Raw genomic sequence first — 10,657 nt, 5'->3', positions numbered from 1 at the left:
CTCTATTTTGTTTTGGGGCCAGGATCTTACTGCATACATGGTCCAGGCTGGTTTCAAGCTTGCAACCGCCTATGTTTTCTTATGCTCACGTTGTCCCTAACATGGACAACGTCTACCTTATACCCTCCAGCTCGCTCCCATGCCCCTCGCTTCATTTGAACCTGAAGGATGGCAGTAAGAGAAGGTACCAGAATTCTGCTTCAGAGTATAAAACCTTGTAAATACTACTCCCCTCCGGCCTAGATCTTCACTGAGCATTAAAACATCAACTTGGTAAGTACCACAACTAATAACCAGAGAAAAGTGACTACTGTTTCCTTTCAAAACACAGGGAGTTTCCTGGGTTGCTAATTAGATTTCACTCACACCTTAAAAATCCTCCTGACTCAGGAGCCTTTCCAGGAGGAAGAGAGGCAACCTGACCTGTCTCAACCAAACACGAGGCTGACTTTCTGTCTCACTAGGGCGGGGAAGTAAATTTCTTTCTCCTCAACTCTGCTAGAAGAACAAAAAGAGGGGAGCAGACAGCAGCTGCTGCCACTTAAGGGAGGAGACAGCAACACAAAAGGCCTTTCACCAGCACATTTCTTACCTCCCCAACAGGCCTCCCACCCGTGTCTCTTTTAAGTTCCTGTTCCTGTTCCTGAGAGATGTTTTAGACCCAGTTCCAGTGAGGGGAACTGTTCCCACCACAGCAGTCACCGCCCTGCTGAGGGCCCGCTTGGCTCCTTCCACTCTGCAACCAGCTGTGACCACACCACAAGGGCCACCCAGCTCCCAGCACTCATGGCCCAGGAGGACCCACCATATTGCTGCCTGTCAGGAACTGGACAAAATGACCATAGGTCTAGCATACATCTATACTACACACACACACACACACACACACACATACACACACACACACAATATCCGGTGTAAAGTTAGGATACAACATTCTTCAGACAGGGATGAGTAACTACATAATAATGTATTCAGACTTCCAGAACATTCTCCCTCTTGGAGGAGGTCAGCAGCATGTTGGCTTGAACTAGAATTCTTTCTGCTTCCACCACAGAAACAGTATCCACCTCACAGAGGAAGGCCAGGGGCCAACCTCCAGAGAAACAATACCAAAGCCAGTGACTAAGAAGTCCCCATAAGGAGAACACCAAGACATTTACCCTTATGAGAAAGGCAGTCTGTCCTCAGCCAGGCCTAGTGGTGGAAGCCTGTAGTCCCAGCAACTCCGGAAGCTGGGGCAGGAGTGACCACTGATCACAAATTCAAGGCCTACCTAGGCCACTTAGCAAGACCCCATAACAAAGCTTGAAACAAAAGGTCTGAGAATACAGCTCACAGCAGAGCGTTTGCCAAGCGTCGGATGGATGGATGGATGGATGGATGGATGGATGGATGGATGGACGGATGGACAGACGGACAGACGGACAAATGGAGGAAGGTAGGTAGGTACATACGGCCTTCACTTTCCCTTCTACATCTCAAATAAGGTGATTTCTTTTGTCACAACAACTAGATTTCCATATTAACTCGTTGCAACTTTCCCATGGAAACATAAATTTCAATTCTGAAAACAGGATGACAGCCTACCAGTAACACGGCACCAGCTAGCTTATAATTTGCTCTTATCTTAATGAAAGACATGGACTCCCCAAAAGAGCAGTTAGAACCAGGAGCACTCTGAGATGTGTTCCAGTAAAAACAAGCCAACACTGAACTAAACTCCTCCAGAATGAAGAGAAAGTGTGCCCCCTGGGGTCGGATTACCCCACCCACGGTGGGGGAAGACCCTCGACCAGCTCGTCCATGAACAATTAAGAAGCACTGGCTAAGCACTCCAGCAGACTCACTTAAGTCTCTTCAAAGTTCAGAAAATGACGTAAGATCGTGGTCCTCAAGCAGTGACAGACATGGGGGACAAGCGATCCAAGCAATTTGTTCAACGATGTGCATACGGAAGGGAAGCTCTTTCTCTTTTCTGTTACATGTCAAAGCTCACAACAAAGCAACCAAGAGCCACAGCAAAAATGAACGGAAAGCTGAGTGTAAGGTGGATAAGCCCAAATCTAAATGCAAGCCCGGACATGCCTTAAAGGCACCACGAAGCATTTCTATTAATTCCTTTTTAGAATCCTCAGCAAGGATATTTGTGTGTGTGTGTGTGTGTGGTGTATGTCTAGGCATACAGGTGTTTGCTGGTGGGCAAGCACACTTGGGAGCTACAGTCTAGCTTTTCCTCAATCCTCATCTTCATTTCCTGAAATGGACTCTCAAGGAACTTGGTGGTTAATTGATTAATTGATTTGGCCAGACTGTCTGGGCAGCCAACGAGCTTCAAGGATCTGCATCTCTGCCCCATCCTTGCACCAGCCTAGGGGCCAGCACCACTCTGGACTGGACTGACTAGCATGAGCACCAGGGATGCAAACTCAAGTCTACTTGGCACACACTCTCCCTATTGAACCACTCGCCCAGTCCCTTCGGAGGCTTCGAGAACTGTAATTAGAGCTCAGGAAATTGGTACTCAGAGAAGATAAGCTTTCCAAGGAGTTTTCCCACACAATGCTCCATCCTTGCAAACCCTCGAGTGGCAGGGTGATCGCGAAGGACAGGCTCTGTGAGAGTAGCTGGGACCCAGGGGCTGCTCAGAAAAACATACAGAAAGCTGTCAGATGGGCAGAACGACTGTCGCCCCCCCACCTTGAAACTACACATTAGCGCCCTGCAAAGCAGTTAGCAAAACAGAAATGAAACTCACAACTGGTGAGGCTGTGTACTTTAATCACACATTTTAGGGAGTCCATAGAATTTTCTTAATTACTACTTTTGTAGGTGTTTGAAATTGACATGGATAAAGAGAAGAATCCTAGACAGAGCAAGAAGTAGATTTGGGTTGTTGAATTGTTTTCTGGCCTGTAGAGAGCATGTAAAAAGAGATGCATGACTGACGGTGTTGAAATAGTTAAAGCTACCACAAAAGCCTCCTCGTGTTACTCCCTCTTCATGAGCAGCTGAAAGCCAAAGGCAAGAGGCAGACTGGTAAGGGGACAATTTCTTGGTGCCCAGAGCCAAAGCAGTTGTCCCAGTTTGCTTCTCTGGTGCTCTGATTTTTTTTTTTCTTTTTTAATTTTTAAATTAAAGAAGCAACTTGGGAGAAAAGAGTCTGTTGCATCTTACACTTCCAGGTCACACTTGATCACTGCGGGAAGTCGGGACGTTGGAGGGAAGAACTGAAGCAGACCGTGGAGAGACTGCTCTGGTTTGCTCAGCTTGCTTCCTCATGCAAAGGCACCCAGGGGTGGCAACACCCACAGTGGGTGGGGCTTTCCCATACCTATCAACATTCAAGAAAAGGTCCCCACAGGTATGACCCCAGGCCCATCGGGTGGAAGCATTTACCCACTGAGGGTCCCTCTTCCCAGCTGACTCCAGTTTGTGTCAAACTGACAAAAACAACCGGGAGAGCAGCTCTGCCCAGGCCCTGATCACTGGGTGCAGTATCAAACACACCCAGGGCACAGGAAGTAGGCGCAGGGGCAACGGGCAGGGAGCAAAGTGCTCACCTGACTTCAGGCAGCCCACCTCCAGCTTCCTTGCATTTTAGGGCTGTCTTCTGTGAGGTCCCCACTCTTCCCACACTGTCCCCACTTTTCATCATTTAGACAGGTATCTTTTTATACTTCTGGGCTGGTCAAATTGAATAATGAGCTTGCTAACGTTAGCTCTGTGTGTATTTATGTTAATATCTACATGAGTCCATATGAATCAGATGTGTATGTAGATGTGTAGAGGCCACTGGGGGTGTGGGGGTGTTCCTCAATCTCTCTCTCTCTCTCTCTCTCTCTCTCTTTCTCTCTCTCTCTCTCTCTCCCTTGTTTTTGTTGTTGTTTAAACATGCATTTCTTTGGTGGGGAGAAGAGGAACCTTATGAATTCCAGGGACTGAACTCTGGTTGTCAGGCCCAGGGCAGAGAGAGTCTTACTTATGAGCCATCTTGCAGGCCCTTTATCTTTTATTCCTGAACCCAACTTGGCTAGGCTGCCCAGCGAGAGCTCCAAGCGTGTGTGTCTCCTGAGGATGGGATTCAGCTCCTCATGCTTGTACAGCCAACTCTTGGCTAACTAAACCCTCTCCCCAGCTTGAATTGTAGCATTTCTACCCCATTAAACCATTTTTTTTCCCTGAAGAAATGTAACACTTAATACCCAATTAATACCTGGCTAGAAATCTACAAAATTACTAGGTCAGATAAATTTACCGCCCAACATACGTGTCTTAATACAATAGTTCAGTGTCTAGCTAGTACATCACTTATACGATCTCAGAAACCATATACACATACCACCGCGCAGGGAGAATATTCCTCTGTAAAACAAGAACCACAGAGTAATGACTTAGAAACATTCTAGCTTCACTCTCACCTTTAACTATAATTATAGACATGTGTAACAGTCTCTCATATGGTAACCAATCTCACACCCTAGAATCTCCGTGCCTCCCCCACCTTCCCTCCCACTAAATTACCCCTGGACAAAGTCTGTCCTTGCCTGGCCACTGCACACTGCTCTGGGTCTATTTCAGGATGCTTTCTATCCTGTCTGCTAGGCGGTCTACTCCTTCTCCCCATTTGGCAGCAGGAACAACACCATCCCTTAAATTTATAGGTGAAAAATACCAGTTTCTATGTGATCCTTTAAAAAAAGCAATAAAAACTATTTTCACTTTAAAAAAAAAAAAAAGACAGAGCCAAAAGGCAGTGCTCATAATTTAAGTCACGAAGAGAATGCAAATTAAGGCTCAAATTATATTTTTTGACTCAACTTTAACTTCTAAGAGCTCCTTATAGGTTTTGAAATTTATGTTGAGAGGGGGAAAAAAAGGTTAAGAATAACTTCCCAGAAAATCTACAGGAAAAGTATCAGTTTCAACCTTAACTCCTGAGTATTTTTCTATATTGTTACTGAATCACAAATTCTGATTTATATTGAACAGAAGGACACCCCCCAAAAAGACTTCTGGAATCTGCCCCAGAAGACTGACTATCAAACACTATTGATCACGCCATTTCCCTCTGCCTTACACTAATTCTGAGAAGTCCATGTGAGTGATGCTAGTGAAATATAATCAATTAGGGGAAAGCCCCTTGAGTTAACAGAAAGCATAATTTTAGCGAGCCTGTACCCTTCAAATTATGTTCTCCAACAAAGGTTCTATTTTCCAGATGCTGTGCGCCCTAAGATAGGGTGACTTACTGCTAGCACACTACAGCCTTTTGCTGCTGTCTTACGTGTAGGGTATTACCAAACATATCAAGTTTTGACATAATACAAACGTCTTCTTAGAACACAGAGCTGAGAAAGAGTGTCAAGGAATCCTGTCCACTGAGGCCCACCCAGACCCTACTGCTGTTAGAACATTACAGTTCCTTCTGTTTACCATGCTCAGAGGGCAGGGCAGTCAGAGCCAAAACCATCATCAATTCACCTATTATGTTATTGTTTACTGAGCAGTTTCTGGGCACTGGGCACTTTAAAGAACTAGATGTCAGAGGTAAAAACTCCTGCACTATAAAAGCTCACATCCATTGGAACACTGACTTGTAAGTACAGATCTGTCTGTGTACTCAAAGGAAAACAGTACACACTCAAGAACTGGATACTGGAGAGGGAGAGAAGGTTGGGGGAGCAAGGGCTTATTTAGGGGGTGACAAGCCTTTAATCCCAGCACTCGGGAGGTGGAGGCAGTTATACGTCTGAGTTTGAGGCCAGCCTGGTCTACAGAGTTGAGTTCCGGAACTGGCAAAGACACCGTGTCTGGAAAAAAACAAAAAAACCTAGCTACCTCAAAGGTTCCCGGAATTGAACTGTATTCTGGGGGAAATTAGTATGGTATAGTGAAACACCAACACCATTTCCAAAAACTATTAATAAACCCAACACGTTACTTAATGAGTTCCTCACATAAACCTTGATGCAGCCAATCTTTGTATAGAGTGCCTGCCTAGCATGCAGAAGGTTCTAGGTTCAATCTCCCATATCACAAAGCATAACAAAACAAACTAGAAAACTGAATGTCCCCATCTTATAGATAAAACAGTTCATTTTAAGAAGATCCTGACTGAAAGAGGCAGCCTGTGATGGTTTGTCTATGCTTGGCCCAGGGAATGGCACTATTAAAACCTGTGGCCCTGTTGGAGTAGGTGTGTCACTGTGGGTGTGGGCTTTAAGATCCTCATCCTAGCTGCCTGGAAGTCAGTATTCTGCTAGCAGTCTTCAGATGAAGATGGAAAACTCTCAGCTCCTCCTGTATCATGCCTGCCTGGATGCTACCATGTTCCCACCTTGATGATAATGGACTGAACCTCTGAACCTGTAAGCCAGCCCCAATGAAATGTTGTCCTTAGACTTGCCTTGGTCATGGTGTCTGTTCATAGCAGTAAAACCCTGACTAAGACACAGCCACCAGCCAGGTCTTTTCAGTCTAACATTCCACTACCCTACAACGGCCTCTCAAAGCCTGAAGGACCTAAAGCAGACGATAATGTAGTTTTAGCGCATAAAAGTCTCTGGGTATGTTGTATAACTTTGCAGGTATGCACTACCCTGTAGATGGCACACCTACTGATGTTGATGTTACCGTACTAGCATGGAAACATCACACCATGTAACACCCTAACCAGAATGCTTTTTAAGGTTACTACAAAACCACAGTGATGATCTTGATCAGAGAGTACAAACATCAGAGATCAGTACCTGTGGTGATCATTTCAATTTTCTTCTACTCATCTTACGTACACTTAATCCTTCAGTGTATAGCTTCATAGCGCAAAAGGAGAAAACAAAAGAAAAGTATGTATGTACTTCAATGCAGAGCCCTAACAGAAACCAACTGGGAATTGTGACGCAAAGAGGAGGAGATGGGAGGAAGTACAGCCGGTGGAAAGTGATAACAGTACTTGCCTGTTTCTTCATCTATCCTGAAAACACCAACACCAGAGCCATCTCTAATGGAGTACCGGATCTCTCCGTCTCTCCCCGTGTCCTCGTCGTGAGCCGACACAGTCATTACTGATGAGCCGGTAGGGACGTCTTCTTTCACCACTCCCTTCTCCACGAAGCTGGAGAACACTGGCGCGTGCAAGTTCTCATTCACGTCGACGACCTCCACTTCCACATAGCAAGTGGAAGACAGAGACACCGGCTTCCCTTTGTCTTTGGCCCTCACGGTGAGATTATACAGTTGCCTCTTCTCAAAGTCCAGCTGCTGGACAATTCTAACTGCCCCGCTGAGTTTATCCACATCAAAGTGGCCTTCTCCGTCGTCCAGGAGGCTGTACCTCACCTGACTGGACTGACCCACATCGGGATCATAGGCTTCTAACCACATGACGATGGTTCCTTCTGGCAGATCTTCTCGAACTTTCACAGAGTAATTGGGTGGGATGAACCTGGGTGGGTTGTCATTAACATCATCCAGTGACACCTTCAGAAGCACGGTGGAGAACAGCCGGGGTTCTTCCGTGGCTTGGTCCCTGGCCTCAATCTTTAGGTAATGCACAGGCTGCACTTCACGATCCAAAGGCTGGATGATTTTCACTACGCCAGTCACGCTGTCGATTGAAAACTTCTCTGTGTCCGTGAGAATAGCGTATGTCACGTGCCCGCTGGGGCCCAGGTCTTTGTCAGTGGCTTCAACCTGGATGATTTCACTGTTTACCTCCTTGTCTTCGCTCACTTCGACAAAGTAGCTCTCCTGCAAAAACTCGGGTGCGTTGTCATTGGCATCCAGAACCGTGACATCCAGAAGACGCCAGGCAGCCCTCTGGGGTATACCGAGATCGTACACGGTAATATTCAGGGTGTATTTGTCCGTTACTTCACGGTCAAGCGGAGACAGGACTTTCAGCATTCCCGTTTCCATGTCAATGGTAAAGCAGCTATCATCATTGCCTCCAGAAATAGCATAGACGAGTTTTCCATTGAAGCCAGAGTCAAGGTCAGTAGCATTCATGAATAGTATACTGGCACCCACCGGGAGGTTCTCCTTTACCTCAATCCCCGTTGGAAGAGTACCCCTAAACTGTGGGACATGGGCATTGACGGAGTGAGAATCAAAGAAAATATCCTCTGAGTCCCCCTGACTGTGTAACTTATTCGCCTGCAGGAGTTTCTCTGCCAGCATTTTTGCAACACCGGTCTCCTCGCACCGCAAGTTTACCGGCTTGCGACTGGCAGCCACTGTTAGGTTGATGTATAACGGTGTGGCAAAATTTTCTCCATCTGTAGCTGTGATTCTCAAACTGTGAAAAGAAACCTTCGCACCTAAGCCATCCATGAGGGAGTGCTTTAAGGACAGCACACCAGAGCTGGGGTTTAAGCCAAACAAATCCAACTCATTTCCAGCTTCAATCTGGTACCGGACCAGCTGCAGCTCATCGGCATCAATAGCAGACACCGTGGTTATCTGCTCCCCCACACCTAGGTCTCGGGGAATGGTCCCTTCACAATTTATCCTCTCAAACAGGGGGGTGTTGTCATTCAGGTTATTGAGAGTGATGGAGGCAAGGACTTCAACTTCTCGCCGGTATGGCAAGCCCCAGTCAGAAGCACGAATCCTCAGCGTGTATACACGGGGCATCAGTTCATAGTCCAGATTCTCAGAGGTGCTCACGGTACCGGTGAAGTGGTCAATGACAAACGGCACGTGATTAAGGTTTGCGATACTGTAAGTCACGTAGCCGTTCTCCCCCTCGTCGGGGTCGACTGCGCTCACCCTCATGACCGCGGTACCCACGGGCACGTTCTCATCAAAGGATGCTTTGTACGCAGTCTGTGTAAACTCAGGGGGGTTGCTGTTCGTACCTAAAACTTTGACCACGACTTTGGTGGAGGCTCTCTTGTCACTTGTTGTCACCTCAAGTTCAAAATGGGATGTGTGCTGCCTTCTAATGGGTTCTAAAATGGAAATGAGACCCGTGTTGTGATTTAAACCGAATTTAGGCTTTCCAGGAGTGCTTTTGAAAACATACCTCAAGTGGGAATAACTAGGAATGGCTTTGATCAGGACCACGGGTGTATGTGGAGGGGCAAACTCACTGATCTCGGCTCTGTAAACATCCATTTCAAACTTGACGGGGCCAGCTCTGAACTGTGGAGAAATGATGTGAATGACTTTCACGGGGGAAAACTGGGGAGGAGTCCCTTTGTCTTTAGCCTGCAGTGTCAGGTTGTAGCCGTAAGGATGGCTGTCCCAGTCGACGGCCCCGACGGCCTTCACTTTGAAGGCTTTACTCCCTGGGAAAGACCTCACTGTTTTAAACTGCTGAAGAAGGTCGCCAGCCACAATGCTCAACGATGCTATCTCCCCATTGGCACCCTGATCACAGTCCTCCACGGTGATAATCGCGTAGGTTGGGTCCCTGTCCAGCTCAGAGGGTGACAATGTCACCGCAGTTATCGCGGGCGCGCACTCGTTAGCCTGCTCCACGTGAACCGTCAGCTTGGCCAGGCTGCTGATGCCACTGCTGCCGTATAGCTTCATTCCCCGGTCGGCGGCCAGGATCTCCAGCTCATAGAGCTGGGTCTCTAGGAAATCGAGCCTGCCAGTCAAAACAACCACGCCGCTGGTTGGGTGGATGGCAAACATGTCTGTTCTGTCTTTAAAACTATAGTAAAACTCGCCATTGGTTCCAATGTCCGCATCCGTGGCACTCACTCTTGCAATGCTGGTCCGTATGGCTGTGTTTTCCGGCAGAGAGACGCTATAGGAGGTCGGGGAGAATAAGGGCCTTAAGTCGTTTGTATCCAGCACTTGCACCCGAACCTTCGCTCGGGCCTCGGCATCAGTGGCTTTCTCAACTGCCTTGACGATCAGTGTATAGTGGTCTCTCACTTCTCGGTTGAGGATGGCAGTGTTCCCTCCTTTGGTTCTTATCCTTAGAAAGCAGAAGTCTCCGAGAACATACTCTTCTGCTTTGAACAGGTTCTCACTGTCTCCTGAGATGATTTTGTACCTTATTTCCCACGAGGGGTCTAAGATGTAAATGCCCATCTTTCTGGGGTGGCCAACATAGGTTTTCGCTGCCGAGTTCTCGTGCACAGTGACATTGTACTGGAAGTGTGTAAACTGGATAGGAGGGGTCGGTTCAAGTCTTTGGCTGCCATCACTGTCTCCAAAATGCTGGAGAAAGAGGAGCAGAAGCAGAAGCAAGGCCAAGTGTCTCCCCATTGTTTAATGCTTGGCCACCTGTAACAGAAGAAGTAGAAGAGGAAGAAAAAGTGTCACTTGCAGGGGAAAGAATAAACTGTAAACATAAGCCTTATGCATCAACCATTTCCCACCCACACAGAATATGAGTAAGCGCTTCCCAACACCAACATCAACACTCTAACAACTCTAGAAGCATGTCTGACAGCTATCTTTTTCTTGTTATTGTTTTCATGTACATATGTGTATGCCTGGGAACAGGTCCTCTGCAAGAGCAATTCTCTTCTTAAATGTTGAGCAGTCTTTCCAACCCGACAAAACTTAAGTCTTCAGGCCAAACGCAGACATCAATTTTTGAAAAAACAGGTAATGAATAGTGTAAGCCTCCTCTCACACACCGGGAAGTACATCCTCAAAATCATATAAACTTAAATTTTCTGGTTTTTTTTTT

The 10,657-nt window shown here is 46.8% G+C and overlaps 1 protein-coding gene across 10 annotated transcripts in view; it reads right to left on the bottom strand.

Moving 5' to 3' along the window:
- Fat1 (FAT atypical cadherin 1) overlaps positions 1-10,657 on the bottom strand; it is a 122,878-nt gene that overhangs the window by 95,509 nt on the left and 16,712 nt on the right. For all 10 annotated transcript variants that reach the window (XR_004109910.1, XM_031339635.1, XM_031339641.1 and 7 more), the window contains exon 2: positions 6,960-10,245. Coding sequence is in view for 9 of the 10 variants with exons in the window: in XM_031339635.1 (XP_031195495.1) it covers positions 6,960-10,227 (3,268 nt within the window). In the remaining variant the exon portion in view is untranslated. The remainder of the gene's footprint in view (positions 1-6,959; positions 10,246-10,657) is intronic.

The sequence above is a fragment of the Mastomys coucha genome, unplaced genomic scaffold, assembly GCF_008632895.1.
Source record: "Mastomys coucha isolate ucsf_1 unplaced genomic scaffold, UCSF_Mcou_1 pScaffold22, whole genome shotgun sequence".
Lineage (NCBI taxonomy): Eukaryota > Metazoa > Chordata > Mammalia > Rodentia > Muridae > Mastomys > Mastomys coucha.
This window is presented reverse-complemented; position numbering and strand designations above follow the sequence as displayed.